The sequence below is a fragment of the Clytia hemisphaerica genome, unplaced genomic scaffold (assembly GCF_902728285.1).
Source record: "Clytia hemisphaerica strain Z4C2 unplaced genomic scaffold, Clytia hemisphaerica genome assembly, whole genome shotgun sequence".
Lineage (NCBI taxonomy): Eukaryota > Metazoa > Cnidaria > Hydrozoa > Leptothecata > Clytiidae > Clytia > Clytia hemisphaerica.
In genome coordinates this window covers 282,717-300,626 of record NW_027104002.1, presented here as the reverse complement: position 1 = coordinate 300,626, position 17,910 = coordinate 282,717, and the positions used below count along the sequence as shown (strand labels likewise).

At 35.9% G+C, this 17,910-nt stretch overlaps 1 protein-coding gene across 1 annotated transcript; it reads right to left on the bottom strand.

Annotated features, from left to right (window-relative positions):
• Window positions 1-558: 558 nt before the first annotated feature.
• On the bottom strand, window positions 559-14,092 carry LOC136811340 (vasodilator-stimulated phosphoprotein-like; the record flags this gene model as incomplete). Its single annotated transcript, XM_067067955.1, is given in 13 exon segments — window positions 559-1,901; window positions 2,763-2,820; window positions 3,584-3,695; window positions 4,042-4,252; window positions 4,378-4,420; window positions 4,642-4,663; window positions 4,880-4,965; window positions 5,121-5,269; window positions 5,772-5,927; window positions 6,072-6,117; window positions 7,181-7,218; window positions 11,715-11,895; window positions 13,927-14,092. Coding segments are annotated over 13 exon segments (1,297 nt in total), but the record flags the coding sequence as incomplete, so codon positions are not given.
• Window positions 14,093-17,910: the final 3,818 nt, after the last annotated feature.

The following is a 17,910-nucleotide window of genomic DNA, read 5'->3' as shown; positions in this document are numbered from 1 at the left end:
CGAATTCAGGGGAATTTCCCCTGTGATAGTCAGGAAGGAGATCTTGTGAGGACGGCCAATCAACTTCTAAATATAGACCTTCTCGATTTGAAATTTACAAAAAATCGCTGATAAAGCGATAATGCCTTAAAGCTGAGCGGGGATTGTAAAGTTCTGCTTGGAAATGCTGGGATTTATGGTTTAGCGTCGGGAGACCTTACTATCCAATCGCTATTCTACAACAAAAAAGACAAATATCCGATTTGAGATGGAAAATGAATTCAGTTGGCAGCAATATAAAAAAAATTATATACCGTTGAAAAGATAATTCAGATCACTATAAATTTTGAGAAAATAATTCTAAAAAATTTAGAAAATACAGATGAAAAGTTTTCATCTTCATTTTCTATTTAAAGTTGTTAGAATAATTTTTATCAACAATTATAATACTCTAAATTATCTTTACAACAGTGTTATATTTGAAGCATTTGTTGAAAAACGGCAAGCAAAACAAACATTAGTGCGAATGCACTTTATTAGGGTAACCAGATCAAACGAGAAAGAATAAATAAAAATCGATTGTATTAAAAAGATTTTTTTCATATTTTACAAGAAATATAGATAGCGAGAATTCGAATCAGTCAAAATTTACAAAGTTCGCTGATCATCATTCATTCATTCATTTGTCTAAATTGATAAAATATATAAAGTGAAAGTATGGAAAACGAAAGGCCGAGTAATAGACTCTCAGGTATCAATTTTTTTGCTTCATTAAGTTATGAGATACACGTTATTTTATAAGTTAAACTATATAAAAACATAAAGCTCTGATGGCCAAAATATTAAGAACAAGTGAACAACATTTTTAGGTTTTGCGGACTCGAAAACAGCCAATTTCTTAGGAAAGTTGACAAAAATACATAAGAAATGGGGAAAATAAGAACTTGTTAAGGACATTTTTAGGCTTGAAACTCAAAAAGTTAAGAACATCTGAAGGCTTAAAAATGTTGGATGTTCTTATAAAAATACGTGTATCAATGAATTTTAGAAGTCAAGACTTATCAAGTCGTCAATACTATGAATTCAAAAGCAATTAGGCAAAACAATTTAAAACAGTATGGTATGCTTAAACTTTTCAAGAGAAAATCCACTTGAATTTTAGTAATGACTATTGATAATTGGAAAGCAGAACAATTAATTTTCAAGGCCAACTACATCACCTGCATAAGGTTCGTGTAACATCCTATGACGTCACAAAAGCAAAAAGGAACTAGAAAGATGCAAAAAAACACTATCAACAAAACACACAAAAAAACAACAAAACAAAACATAAAAATGTTAAAATTCCTGAAAAAGGTAATAAAATTCATGAGAAAATAAACAGAAAAAACAAACAAACAAATAATTCATATTAAAAAATTCTTATTTAGTAATAACTAATATTTCTAAGTCACTTCAAAAAACTTCGCTGACCAAATTTGTTTCTTGTTAGGGGAGAATGGGCACTAGTACCCAATCCTCTGATTTCAGTGTTATTTGAAAGTGTCAAGGAAGATTTAATCGTTGTGATAAAATCAAATAAATCATAAATGCTTTTAGAGTTAGAAAAAACCCCAGTAAGAGAACTTTTGCATATCTACAATTGAAAATTTTCCTATAAAACTATTCATTAATATCTAAGGGTTTTACTCTAAGAGAAGAAAAAACTTTTTATCGTTCATTTAAATAACAATAATAAAATAATAGTCGCAGAAAAAAAATGTTAAAAATCCATTTCAGTTCAATTAATAATTTTTCAATTTTATCTCTTTAATGCTACGTACCGGTTGAAACGCATCTTGAGGTATCGTAGGTAATTTATGATGGAGATCATCACCGTTGCTTACGTTGAGCTCACCTCCGACTTAACTCTTGACGTAAAACTAAAATGAAAAGAATAAATCAAATAAAGTCAAAAAATGTCCTGACAATTACAAAATTGGATTATCTAAAAGTCATCCCAGCTTTGAAAGGTCCATTCAGCTTATGGCCGTAAAATGATTAGTTTGTGCACACGAAACAACGTTTTTAGACTTTGATCCAGAAATAAATCAAATTGAGTGAACTATATTATCTTGTGGGCTTATGGACAAGCCACATAATTTCAACAAATTTTTTCTCGAATTAACTTTAACACCACTACATATCCTTATTAACGACGAACATCAGGCAAACAATTTCGGAAGAAACATTTATATAGCCTATCGTCACGCCGAAACAAAATACCCTAATTAACGCATATCAAATCATCATGTGAAAATTTGTTGGAAAAATGCTGCCTCAGGCATGTAAAGTTTCAAAGTTCAAGAACAACGGGAAAACCCCTGTTGTCCACTTAAAAAGTCACCTTTATAAGTGTAGCTAATTAATAGGCAAATAGGGGAATTCCCATCAATCAACATTGATCAGGTGGAGGATAAAAACCCCAGTGACACAACAAACAAAGTTACTAAAAGAGGAAATCTCTTTAACGAGCTTGGATTTTAAATAAACCAATTGATTTATGAGCATGTGAAAAACGACATGGGTTTCTACTAGTAAAATACTGTGAAATTTCGATACAACTAGATAATAAGTGTATCACAAAATATATGTTCTCGAATAGAATATTATAGGAAATTTATCCAGGACGGATACAAAAATCTATTAAAGCAATTAATCATCAAGGCAGTTTCCTCATCAAAAAGAGAAATCCATTGACAATAGAATATACATTAAAAGAAGAAAATGAAGAAGAAGCTAACCTTCTATGATTTCTTTTTTGGCCGTTTGTATTTCTTCACGCACCGCTGTCAGGATATCCTGTGAAAAACAAAAAGAACAGGATTTGAACAATGAGTAATCTAATACGATATTGTCTGATATGGTATAATTCGACGATTTAGCCGGTTCCTCAAGGACTGCTTAGTTACCGAGAGAGTACACATTTTTTATAAGCAACAAGGTTGCTAAGGTTCAAACCCTTAAATCAGTAAAAGCTTTTCTTAAAGTAAAAACTTTTCAGATAATCTAACCATGGCACACGATAGCCCTTGACCCATTAAGTATAAATATGGTATAATATCAGTCTATCAGGGGTGGTCAAAGCAATTTTTCAGAAATTGAACTAGAAGCCCTGACCCGAAAATTGGAGTTGCTTATAAAAAGAATGTTTCTTTAAAATGTTACAATTTTCATAACTCAACAGTCAGTTCCTCCGATATGGCAGGACTACTTGACGTCGAGCATTCATCCCTAGTTGCACAATATGGAAGTTACAGACATTGCACAATGGAATTGTATCATAAGTAATTATGGGTGACCATCATTTTGGTTTTGCAAAATTGATAACCCGCATTCATCAATCAGGCACCGATCAATCTAACGTATTTTGAAGGATGAAATATAATAACTGATAAGTTGGTCAGTAATAGTATAATCTCTTATAGCCAGTCCAATATCGTTATAATCATTGATTTCTGAGCCCGATAGGCTAGACAAGATTAGAAAGTAAAACATATCACCAGATTTAGAAAGATATGCCGCGTGAAAACAAAAAAAGTGCTAGTTCAAACAAACCATTTACCTCTCTCAGTGAGACCATATCAGGAGAATCGTAGATGGAAGAATAATTAGAATTAAGGGAAGCTGCAGAAGGCGTCGGTTGGTTGTTGCTTGTTGATACACTTGTCGTGCGACTGAAAAGAAACATTAAAATTTCTCACTATTCGATTAACTATTTGTGCCTTTTCCATTTCCAAAAGACGCATATCTGAATTTCAGAGTTTGTTATTTTAATTACTACACTCTGTATCAAGATCTTTACAATGGATGGACTGAAGATTACCACTATATATAGCATGAAACTTTGAGCATGAGATATACTGGAACACGTTTACTTCACTCAAAGGACTGTACTCTATGTATAAAAAACCACCTCTGGTACAAGTGAATCTTTCATAAACCCTTAAATAAAATTGAAGCTCTGAAAATGAAATCTCTACAATCACAGAAGGAGATCAAGTCCACTAAAATATTTCTCACTTATTTGTAGCGGAAGGTGTTTCATTCTTTTTGTTACTTGGTACCACCACGTTCGTTGGTTTATTGAAGGGCGGTGGTGTTGTTTTTTGTGAGGGTGGTGGCGGTGCAGCCGGTGTGAATTTTTTAGCAGCGGCGGGCGATTTTTGAGCGGGAGCGGGCGGCGCTGCTGGCGTTTTTACTGCCGGGGCGGGTGGTGCTACTGGAGTTTTTGCTGGAAGAGAAAAAAGTGAATCAGTAGTTATATTAGTAGAGAAAGTGAGTGATGAGGGTATCAGGAGTTTTGGTTGATTGTGTATTCGAAGCTTATATAATGTCATGAAAAGAATTTAAACTTACCGACATGAGCAGGCGAAGATTTTTCCGAACCACCGTCTTGTGACTAAAAATAAAATAATCGGTGAAAAAACACGAAAGTACGCAACAGTAGACATGATGGCTCATGGCGAATTACATTTGTTAAGTTGAATCGAAACACCCAAATTTGAAATGTAGGTGAATAATTCCTTTCCCCGGTGCTAGTGAAATGAGATTAACAAGATGATGCAACGGTATTTTACACTATACGAACGAATTGTGCTGAGTCTTAAATCAACAACTTACGTCTCCATCAGCCATCTTTTTCCTGTAAATGAACAAAAAGTGAGTTTTATTGACGAAATACTGAGAAACATCGCGCATGAGTTATATTTTTATTCATCTTTTTTCTTAAAACAAGCAACAAAGGAATCGATTTCAAATTAGTTCGTGCTCTATTAATTTCATAAGCTTCCAGGTTTTCACTGTATTGATTCTGACATTATCAACATATTCTTAGGTCTTCAAGAGAACATCGACATACCTTGCCATCAGCTTTCTATTAAGAGCGCTCATCATATCACCCATGGGGTTTCCAGCGGATGGTGGGGGCTTCCTATCTTCTTTTACCTAAAATGAAGGAGGAAAAATGTAAACATGATTATAATCACAGAAAGGTAATTCTGGATCATGATTTTCCAATATGTAAATATATGACAAAAGTTTGCCAATATACAGGAAAAAATCAAAGCTAAATAATCAAAGATGCAAGAAAACCAACATACCTCTGACCGTTTCTTTAGTGTCACACCTTTAAGTGCATCTGCTAAACCTCCGCCACTTGCCGCTCCCCCAGCGCTTGGTGCTGGAGGTGGGGGTGGTGGAGGGGGTGGTCCACCTCCTGGAGCTGGTGGTGCCGGTGGAGCTGGTGGGCCTGAAAGAAGAATTAGCGTGATATTCAAATGTACTCAATTACCAGAACTTGAAGATTTTATCGAAAATCCATTAAAGAGATGTTTCAAGAAAACTAAATTTCTACCTAAATATCTACCCTAAATTTCAAGAAATTATTCAGTCATTATACTCACTAATTTGAATTCGAGCAAGAAGTCCAATCTGTTCGAATTAAAGTTAGATTCGAAAAATAGAGAGCTTCCCCTTGACGGGAACTGATAATTAGTTCGAATTATTGAAAGATTCAAACAATAGAAGTTCGAATAAGCGAGAGTCCCACAGTAGAAGAAAACAGGAAATGTCAACCTTCCTATACGAAATGAGTTAATTGTTTGTGATAAGAAAATGTTGTACAAGCATCGTGTCTGAAGGACTTGCTGCATACTTTGCCCTTGCCTAACCACGTGTTTATATCATAAAACGCGCACTTGGTCACGGTCAAAACATAATAAAAATAATACATAATAAAAAACAAAACAAACCTCCACCGCCTGGTGCTGGAGGAGGAGGCGGTGGTGGTGGAGGACCGCCTCCACTTGGTGGTGCAGGTGGCGCTGGAGGTGGAGGAGCGGGAGTCGAGGGTGGAACATTGTTGACGGGTGGTGGAGGTGGCGGGGCCGGAACTCCTTTTGGTGCTTCTATAAAAAGAAGAAGAAATTGAAGCTGAAAGTGAATTTTTTTACGAACAGAGAAATAGTAGAGGTCAAGATCAGATAACTCTTTTGTTTAAAAACGGGAAGGGCTGACATGTATGGATAAGATAGAAATATATATATTCTTACGCGGTGGTTGGGGCGGTTGCGGTGGTTGAGCTGGTACCGCTGTTCTCTGAAATAAAAATAAATAACATCAATAGCTTAGATGGAGATGGGTAACACAACTTGGTACAAATATGAGAGGGACACTCCTCATCACCTCTTAAAGCACACAGTCTTGGCCGATTAGTTGTTTTTGTAAATAGACAGAACGATCTCTAGCTATTTGAATCAACAAAATGAAAGGAGTATATAATTAGCTCTAAAAATACCGTCTCCATTAGCACAAGCATAGCAATCTAACTATTTGATGGTCAAACAGTTCCTCATTTTAATTCAATTATGTATAGTCACTTTTGACAAAGTGATAAGTTTTACCCCTTTTATTTCTATTTCGGTCAGAAATTAGTCCTGGATTAAATTCAAATAGACATTATAAAAATAAAAGTGTCTGGTGAATGTGGAAAGTGACATGACAGTATTTGTTGTGTTAAGTATCAATGTATGCTGATTGTAAGTGCTTTAATAACTAAAATGTTTAGAATATATCTTGACTACAATATGAGAAAATGAGTGAGTTAATAAGGCGTTTCTGCTTTTAAAACAACGTCGCGTTCTTTAAGAACCTTAAAATAAATACTTTAAAAAGGATGAGTTGTAAATTTTTCTACAAATTATATCACTTCTTTCGTCAGCTTTAAACCTGTGAAAACCCGCTTAACACATTTTTGGTTATGAATATTCAAAAGGACTTTAGGAAAGATTATGACTGTTTTGAGGTTAGGTTTTTTTTTCAGACGAAAATATTTTGATGTACGAAATATTCCTTTAATTTAAACGCAAAATGCAAACAAAAGGTATATTGGAAACAAGGAGAGGAAGTTTCAGTCAGTATCTAAAAAGAACACTAGTAAGTAAGTCTGTGACCCGAAGGCTCCTCTTTCGATAGCTATCTACCCGAAGGCAGGAAAGGGCGCCGTTCTTTCTCCCTGGATTCCTCCACTTACCCTTAATCCTTCCCTTAATTGCTGAGCATCAAGCAGAAAGGCATTAAGTACTATTTTGAGAATCTTTGGTATGACCCGGCTAAAAGGACACTAACCCACTAACTGTCCGCCTAAAATATTTTTATTTACCTGTGGTTCAACTTTTGGTTGGTATTGCTGTACCGGTTCTAAAAATGTAAAAAAAGTTAAAAAGTTCAAGAAATGCCGATTTAAAGAGCTAAAGAGAAAAAGTTTAGACATTCGTCCGAAGATTGTTGAAAATCACCAGGATGAAATGCCCTTTTGTTTTAGCGACTGAAAAAAACAATAAATGCTACTGTAAAACTTTATTTATCAAAAAATCAGTTCTTTCGTTCGATTTCCAATTAGCAAGAATCAACCGAAAATTTTTTATTCTGTAGATTGTAAGAATTCAACCAAACAAATCCTTTAATTAATTACAAACCGTTATTTTGAAAAGGTTTGATTTGGGTGTCTAGCCGAATCCTGACCACCAAAAAACATATAGAGATCAAATTTTCATCCAGAATGAAACCAAAAAAACTAAAGTTAATAAAGTGATAAAGATTGACTGATGAAATTATTTAACATAACGGGAATCAAAAATTATATTTCTTTTTTTTCAAAGGAAAATCAATCTAAAATTTATCTTATAAAAACTGATAGATATACTACATACAAAACGACAATACTCTACATATTTTTTTTCATTTTACTATACACAAAATACAAGGGGGTATGCTAACAAAAAGCAATAAATAGATAAATAAATAGCAGTCCGTGTCTATGCAAACTTTGTCCGGAGTAAATGTTCAGCTCCGATTATTGAAAGTAAATTATCAGTCATTTGAGCTTCATGAACATTTTCAAATTTTCCAAATAATCAGTTCATTCTATTGGAATTTGACAGCGAATTTTGGATCACTTTTACTCATGACAACTTGATTCGCTCCCACAGTGGAAACCGAACTGGTTGATTGATCTTCAATTTCGTATCTGGACTCCAATTCTTTCAATTTATCTTGGAGACTAACTTTCTTTGGCGGAGTCATAAAGTCATCAAAAATGAAATCTGGTGGTGGAGGCGGTAAATCAAAGTCGATCATGCTCGAGGGTGGAGGTGGCGGCATATCGAAATCAGGAAAATCGGGTTCTTGTGTAACAGAGATAATTGGTTTCGGATTCGTTTTAGGCGGCTTTGGGGCTGTTTCTGGTTTGGCTTGCACTGTTGGCGGTGCTGGCTTTTGTGCAGTTGGCGGAGGATTTTGTTTGGTTTGGGTTTGACTTGAAGCGGCCGGTGCAAGTTTTGCTTGGTTCTTTGCAGCACTGAACATTTTCATTTTTTCAGCGAAACTCAACTCTGGAATGTCTTCTTCTTCTCCTTGTGGTTGCGGCTCACCTTCGATTGGTTTACTATGAATCTCAAGTGCAGATAATTGGTTGACGTCAAAAACTGGCATATCAGAAAAATCAATGTCTTGTGTTTTAGCACTCGTGACCAAAGGTGAACTAGGTTGCACAGCAACAGGACTATTTACTTTAGTAGGTGAAACCACGGAACTGTTGATGTTGAAAGTAGGAGCTGTGGTGGGTGAAGTAGGCCCTGGTCTCGAAGACGAAGAATCAGTGTTCGAAACGACAGAGCTGTTGATGTTGAATGTTGGAGGGTTGGTTTTGTTGACTGTAGGAGAGGTCGGTTGTTTGGAGTCGTTATTGGACACTCTTGAGACGCTGATCGTTCCCACTCCTGGGATTCTTCGAGTTTCACCAACATATAACGCTTCACTTTGCCCTGGGGTGTAGTTTGTTTCATCATAGGTTAATTTCCTTGGTGCCATAGTGAACGTTGTTCCATCGGGTAAAATAACACTTTCCCCTGGTTGAATTTTAAATTGATTTGAGGATGGATTGTAGCTGGAGGTTGTGTTTGTTGGAGATGTTTCCACACTGATTGTTCCATAGCCTGGTAGGTTGACTGTTTCCCCAGGGTGGATGATAGTCTTCCCTGGACGTTGATCCATGACCGGCGAACTTTGAATACTGATTTGTCCAAGGCCAGGCAAGTTGATGGTTTCTCCAGGGCGAATGATTGTTTTCCCCGTGGTATTTGATGATGGTGTTGATGGAGAGCTTTCCACTGAGATTCGACCTCCACCAGGGAGATTGACAGTTTCCCCTGGTCGAATAACTGTCGTACCGTGTACAGTCGGAGTTCCCATGGATTGTCGTTCGACACTGATTGTTCCTACACCAGGGATATTTCGTGTTTCGCCGGGGGAAATAATGGTTTTTCCTAGATGTGGTGTCGAAGGAGAACTGTTGACACTGATTGTCCCTCCGGTGGGTAACTCAACAGTCTCTCCAGGGCGAATTGTGATTTTTCCTTGTGTGGTTGGACTGACTGGAGAACTTTCGATGCTGACGATTCCTACACCTGGGATATTACGTGTTTCCCCTGGGCGGATGATGGTAGATTCGGCAGGTGAATATTGTTGATGTGTGGTTGTTCGTTGCACTGTGAAACTTCCCCCATCTGGTAGAGTAATTGTCTCACCAGGGTGGACCATATATTTGTCTGGTGTGTGTTGGACGTTATGGGAAGCGGGTTGGCGTTCAACACTGACTGTTCCAACACCAGGGATGCGAACTGTTTCACCAGGGCGGAGAACTTGTGACGTGGGTGATTGTGGTGATTCGAATGTTGCTGAGCTTGCTGGTGAGTTAGTTTCACGTTGAACACTGATAGTGGTTCCTCCTGGCAAAATCTTTGTTTCTCCTTCATGAACAATTGGTCGGCCTGTGTACATTTCAGCTGCCATCTTGAATATAAATTTCTTGCTTTAAATTTTTAAATTTTCTCCAGTGCGTTCGTTCTCTTTGTTGTGTTTTGAACTTCTGACTGTTTCCGTTGAAATGCGACGTCTTATATAGATGAGCTGACAGTAGGCTTTGGAGGTTGGTTGGTTAGTTTGTGTGAGCTACGTCACATAATATTTATGGCTTAACAAACCTCACAATGAATGACAAAGAGAAATATAAATGACAACAAAAATGTTAATAAGCTTTTATTCTGATGCGAAATAATTTCATCTTTTTGAGAGAGAGAGAAAGAGAGTAAGGATAATGAGGTTTACAAGAGAAAAACAATGGTGTGGGGTCATGATCAAAAAGCCTTATATGGGTTTCAACATCACCTTTTTTTTCCTTCCCTCGTAAAAATTTGATCATTTTTGTTATGTTGTAGTGATGTAAAAACATGACGTCATCATAACGCATCATTAATAAGAATACAGTACTATCGCTCATTAATCATTAAAAATGAGCTTAACTTCAAACTTTGTTTATCATATCGATGCATTAAGAATTTATTACGAATTAATAAGAGAATGTAATGTTTTTAATGGGATTATGTTGATATGAGTGACACTGTCTGATACTTAGATTGTAGACAGGTGCAAAAATGACAGAACAACCATTTTAAAATTTATTTTTTTTAGATTTGCCTCAAATCAACTTCTATATCACGTCATTAGACATGTACTCAAATTACATAGAGCCCATATACATAGCGGAGGGAATTCTCAGTCAATTAGTATTATTGTGACTTCAAAATGATCACAAGACTAAAACTAAAACTATCCAAAACTATATAGTGATGGCAGTGGGACAAAGCGGTCCTGGTATTTTCAGTGAAAAGCCAGGAATGTTTCTTGAACGTACAATGGAATAAAGAAATAGTAGAAATTCAAGGAGCTGTGTGAAAAAACGAACATTTATTGTAAATTTTTGAGGCAATTCTTTGCATTCATGCATATAATTGAAGTTCAACCTCCAGTCCTATTGTTTAAACTTAAAAACTTTTGTGGTAATTATTGTTGACCTTTCTGGTGTGGTAGAAAAAATTACAACATAATGAATATCATAAATCTTATCCAGAGCTGTCCGAGAAAAAAGCGCAGTGGCGTTGTGGCAGGGGGGGACGGAGCTTTTTTGAAAAAAGAGAGAGACAAAAAAGAGACTTTTTTAAACGCCCCAATCTTAAAAATCATACTTTATGCGCCTTAAGTTGCGCCCCAGGACCAATTTTACTGAGATAATTTTAAATTACTTGCATTTTTTTTCGCTCGCTTCGCTCGCAATAAAGTTGATTGGTAACTTCTTTGCAATCTAGCTAATTTGCAAGTTTTTTTGTGTACAATATAGCATTATTAAATGAAAATCTAACTGCGCTTCAAGACTAATTTGCTGACAACAATATTGAAATCATAAAACATGATTTTTTTTCGCTCGCTTCACTCGCATTACACATTATTTTTTTAAGTTTTCTTTTCACTTTAGCAAGTGTCAAATTTGTCTATTTTTATTCAGTGATTTTGGGTATCTTGGCAGTCGATTTTCAAAAATTTTCTAGTCGGCCCCAACCATGGTGGGGCCTGTTTATCCCTTTTCCATTCATCAAAGATATATCTACTCTTATCCGCTAAATATTTCCTTCCTCATTATGCCTAGGCAAATGAATTACTGTAGTGAAAGTATAGAAACTGGTGGGTGGGGGCGCCACTTTGAGAAATTGGGGGCACCATTTAAAAAAAATTGACTTTGGCCCCTCCAGAAAAATTTTCCCACAACGCCACTGAAAAAGCGTATCCAGTGTCCGACTTACCAGGTGCAGAAGGATTATTGATATCGTCAACAGCGGCCATAACAGCTTCAGAGAAGACCACAGCATCATCAGCTGATTGGAAATTCAATCCATAAACTTGCCTCTGGTCTCTCCATTGATGAAATGTGGGTGTGGCTTTGTTGTAACGCAAATTCTTACCGATACCGCAGTTGAGGACAACCTGTCAAAGTTGAAGAAGGTGAAGTAGATTATTTGAAAGTGCGATTGAAACTTAAAAATCAACTTTTCACCATAAAAAAACATTCAGTATTGTTCATTTTTGTTACATTAAGGATGCTTGGTCATCCATCTTAATCAATTAATTATCAAATTCAAATTTCAGGAAATTCTAAGGATCTCACATCAAACCACTCAAAATTATCTTTCCAACTTTCCGTTCATCCTTTTTCCCTTAAGAGCAATGTTTAAAAAAGTGCGGGCAGCCATTTTTTGGAGCAGACTTTCGTTTTGCTAGTATACTGATGGGTCTAAACAATAGTCTAGAAATGCAATACGAAGCGGAGCTTGTTTTTCTAACATCGTAACAGATCCATGATAATTCTAATTTTAGTTGCCATAGAAACGTGGGGTTGTTAAGTAGACAACCGAGTAATCCAATTCAATTAATTTAATCATTACCATGGGTCATGTGAATAAGACATGATAATGGGGAATACTGAATGATAAATTACAGTTGATGAGGTCATAATGAGCCATTGTAATAAAGATAATGAGGTCATCAGGCTTCTACTGTTAGTTTTTGAATTAAAACAAGCAACATGCTGAATGGACCTACCTGATGATGAAAGTTAGTTAGCAATGCGAAAAGAAAAATGAAAAAAATCAGTCAGAAAATATAGCATTTAGCGAAAATACACAACACAATAAATTCATCATTGATTGTTGATGGGGGGAGAGAGAAGGGTTGTAGGGAAAAAATAAATAGGAAGTTCTGGTCGCAAAAATCAGTTTTATTGACAATTGAATCATGCTTGATGGTGAGCATTGTTATCAATAATGTTTTTGTGTGAAAAACATAGAAATACAAGGAAAAAATCCAATGAAAATCTGCAAAAACGGCGATTTCCGGCAACCGGAAAAATTTTTTTCTTAAAAATCGGACTCGGCCATGTTTTGGGCATTGTTAATACGCATCTTTGAGCAAAAAATCAGAAAAAACTAATGATGAAATCTCGAGAAAATGCCGAAAAACCAGTTTTTCCGGCATATTTCCGGCATTTTCGGCCGGCAATGAATTTTTTCGAAAATCGGGCTCCGTCACAATTTAGGTATTGACATTTTGCATCAGTGTGCAAAATTTCATGAAAAAATATAAAGTACAAAACAACTCAAGAAATTCAAGAAATACCGTTTTTTTTTTCTTTTATTTCCGGGCGAAAATCGGCTGTTCCGCCCGCCGTCCCCGCCGGCGATTTTTTTTAGAAAGTTCCGGCTTCAAAAATCAATTTTATTGAAAATTGAAACATGCTTGATGGTGGGCATTGCTATCAATAATCTTTTTGAATGAAAAAACAACCAATTATATGGAAAAGTCCAATGAAAATCCAGAAAAACGGCGATTTCCGGCATATTTCCGGCATCTTCGGCCGGAAAAAATTTTTTCTCAAAAATCGGACTAGGTCATGTTTTGGGCATTGTTAATACGCATCTTTGAGCAAAAAATCAGAAAAAACTAATGATGAAATCTCGAGAAAATGCCGAAAAACCAGTTTTTCCGGCATATTTCCGGCATCTTCGGCCGGAAATTTTTTTTTTTCGAAAATCGGGCTCCGTCACATTTCGGGCATTGCCATTTTGCATCATTGTGCAAAAAATTAGAAAAAACTAATGAGCCGATCCCGAGAAAAGCTGGCAACAGACGAACGAACGAACGGACGAACGAACGGACAAGGGTTAATTTAAAGGACTACCTTAGGTAGGTCCAAAAATGACTTCTTTCATTTTGGGATTGTAAATTATATTGACCCATGTTCCTTAGGTAGAATTTTGCATCCTTAATCGAGAGCAAACTAATAGAGGATGGGAGCAACTCTTTTCATGGATTGGGCCAGGTACCTTGCCCTGTGTTTAACCCAGCTTGGTCCCAAGGTAACAACTAAGGTAAATTAGCAAGGGAGCAGAATAATTAAAACTCAACTCAGCAGATTAGAAAGCTCAAAAGGCCCTGGAATTGAATATGGAAGTGACTTACATCGTTATCATTAATCTTCCGGCCGACTATCCGGTACGAGTTATTGGCGGGGTTGAAATATATATGACATCTAGATAAGCCGCCCACGCCACCAGCATGTTCCCATTTCTTAAGGTCATTGTTGTAAATCATGACTGATGCACGTGCTTGAGCCACAGATCGTTCCCTGAAAAATAAATTAAAAACGAATTAGGGTCACGAATCAAGAGCAGATGCAGCTAAGGATCAGAAATATGGAATTAGGGGGGTCCTCAGATTTTGATGAAATTTGGCACATATGTGAGGAACCTTGAGCTGATCACATCCAGAAAATTTCAGCGCTCTAGTACCAGCGGTTCGAAAGTTATGCCCAATTTTGTAAAAATCTATTTTACTGACCAGTAATTTACAGACCAGAATTAAAACTGCTATAACTCGTTCAATATTTATCCAATTGAGCTGAAATTTTGCACACATGAAGAACTTATGGATTACTTTCAGGTAAAGTCAAAAAAAAAAATTTTGAGACCACTGATGTTCCGCCATTATGGATTTTCGTTTTGAAAATTCTAAAATCTTTGCGCAACTCGTGCCCAATTTCCCAATAAAGGGGTTGTCAGAATTTCGAGTGTCATATATCATTTGAGAGCTCAGACTGTCTTCTTTCAAGACAAAAAAGAATTAGGATGGAACTCTCATCCTAACTAAAGAAAATTTGATCTGAAGTGGGGTCACTTTTTTACCGAAAAATTCAAAATTCCCCTAGCAACCGTGTATGAATTCCTTAGTAACCAAGGTAAATATTAATTCAAATGATCTGATTCATTCATAGGAATATTTTCTTATGCGTCTTTGAGCATCAACAGATGTAAACACCCTTCAAGTAATCATCAAGGTCATTTTTTTTCTATTTGGTCAGCCCCGGTGACCCTTCAAATCGGTTCCGCGATTTTTTTTCCAGCAGCAGCGCATTTGGACTTATTTTTTAAATCCGATTTCGGATTATTTTCGGAAAACAAGTTATCGGTAAAACTTTGGCGCGAAAAATATTTTCTATTGGAAGAGAAAAGAAACACGTCACTTCATTTATTACGATTTGCGCATAATATGAGAATAATAAAAGAACACTATATAAAAGAAGAAAGTAGTAAAAATGAAATTTTTTTGTTTATTCATTAAATTGAAAGAAGCTAATGCATTGTAAATAAATAGAGAGTATAAAAGAAAGTTTTTTATGATTGGTTTTGAGGCTTTCTTGTCTGGAGAGAGTTTTTGTGTGTAAGAAAGCAGAGAAATGAACGTCAAAGTGTGGCGTAACATCAACAGAAACTTGGAATCATCATAACTTTTGATTGAGTTATCGAAACTGGACGGAATTTTCGACGCAGCTTCCTCAATATAAAATGCACTCATTCACATTATACTAAGGGACCTACTTAGTTCAACACGTCATTTAAATCAATCTGACAAATGTGACGAAAGCTGCAGTGAACAGTGAACATCTAAAGCGACCGCCTCGGGTATACTTTCTCAGAGAATAACGAACAGGTTTAAGACATTTTAACGAACAGATTTAGGTGAAATTTCCCGGGGGGTTTACTTAGGCAAAATGGATGCGAACCATAACGGTACCTTTTTTCAGGCCTCAAAAGTCTCTCAGAGGGGTACAAATTCATAAGTTAGTTTCTAAAAGGGTCCCAAAATCACGAAAATCTAAAATTTTTCTCTAAAAAGGACACGATTTCCGGAAGTTTTGACCAAAATTTGGTGAAAATCAAACCGAAATTTGGAAAAAATCTACCAAAATTTTAGGAAAGTCTCTCAAAGGGTCCCAAAATCATCAAAGTTTTGTCTCTCAAAGAGTCGACTTTCGGCTCGGACACCCCGTCACCTCGTAAACCCTAGTACCCCCCCCCCAAGGTTAAATTCCATCTTCTAATCATGTCCACTTTTGGACAAATCAACTTTTTGGTTAAACATTTTTTCTGCTGTTTTCAGCCAAAAGCTTGCAGGCTTTTCCGAACCACCTTGGTTACTTGACGCATTAAACAAATTTCCAATTGTACTTCCTCTAATCGGGGTTTAATGCATTGGTTGCCCTTATTTAACACCAAAAAGTGCAAAAAAACTAGGAATTAAAGGTTTCAAGATTTAAAAAAATATATCCCAAAAATTGTCCTCACTTTGGTGCTAAACTATTTTTTTTTTCTTTAAATCCACTCCAAAGCCTGGCCATTATGTAAATATAAGTGTTTTTATTTATTTTCTCATTTTTTAAATATATAAATGTTACTTCTATGAAGGCTCATTTGAAGAAAAAGTTTAAAGAAAAACTATCAAATTTTTTTTGATCATTTGAAATATAAAAGTGGCTGTAATGGTTTTAGATCAATTTTGATAAAATATGTTTTAAACCATTCTAAAAATAATATAAAATTCTACTGAGTGACCCCAAAAAAGTGTAAATAGGAAAGGTGAAATTAATTTCAACATATATTATTTTAAAATTTGAGTACTTCTCTAGGTTTTTCTTGAAGTCAAAATTCACTTTTTTTGGGTCCCCTGTAGATGGCACAATCTAAGAAAAAAAGTTGAGTTGCTTTGTTGGTGAGAGATTAAATGAAGAATAATGTGGTTTGACTTAGTTTGGATCTAATCTAATAATGATAGTAATTCTCTCTCTGTAAACTTTGGTGAGTGTCGTCAGGATCCTACCACCCATCTTTCATCATTGGGATTCTCAGATGAAACAATCTTTCACTGCCCAAACACCAATGAACAATGGCTTATCATGCATCGTCTTCAATTTACAATCCCAGATGAGGCGCTAATATGCCCAAAGCACCGATTAAAATTTGGATTAGGATGGAAACCTGAATTGTCATGCCAATATCCCAGCCACAAGAAATTAAAATTGAAAGCAAAGAATATGCGTAAAATACCAATTTCAGCAGCAGCACAGTGCCACCTCTTTTCTAGTGCTGGAGAGAAAACACTCATTCAAGTTGGTTCCAAATGGTGCAGTAGTTGTCGAGTCAAATGCCATCCCTCTTTAATGGAACAAAACAAAATAGACCTAGGTCATAGGTGTTGTCTATGTCTTGAAATGCATGACACAAATGAGATGGATGTTTCCTTAATCTCAATGGATGACAATCAGCCTGACCACCTAAATGCATCCATTGTTTCAACAGAACCAGAACCTGCTGACAGTGATTATAACCTGAGCCTCAATATTCCGAAAAAGAAATCTTCAATCGATCCATGAGTAGCATGTCAAGTGAATGGGAGCCATTGACATTTCAACTACATAAAGACTTTGATGACTTGGATGAAAAGAACCAGAAAATGCTTGTCAGAAAAAGTTTATCAGCCATTGACACCGTGTTTGAATCAATTGCACCAGGCCAAGCAGAAAAATTGAAAAAAGCATGTGCCAATCCAACACCCGACACCTATCTTACCGAAGCACTTCAGCACTTTATATTTTCAGGTTTGAGCCAAACGCAATGATTGAAGAAAACACACAACTGACCAAAGCCGACAATCGATGAAAAACGAAAACAATCACATTGATATTATTTCATTAGCCATTCTTCTTTAATTTTGACAAGAACTATAGTATCCAAAAACCATTATTTCTATACATTCACTCCTTCATTCCATTTTTTTCATACTTTTTTTCTCCATCTCTTTGCCTCAGGATTGAGAGAATTTGCATATTTTAAAGGAAATTTTGAAATAAAACTTTGATATTGGTTAAAAAATGTTTGGATCCATCATGTACACTCTCAAAAAAGATTTATCAAAGGACGTACAGGCAAAAATTAAAACATAAAAGGGGATTTCTAGCGGTTTCTAAGGAATTTTTGCTGTTGCTAGGGAAAATTTGTAGTACTGGTTGAAAAGAAAAAAATTGCCTTGATGATTACATGTAGTGTTTTACAACTGTTGATGCTCAAAGCACATAAGAAAATGTTCCTATGAAGAATCAGATCATTTGAA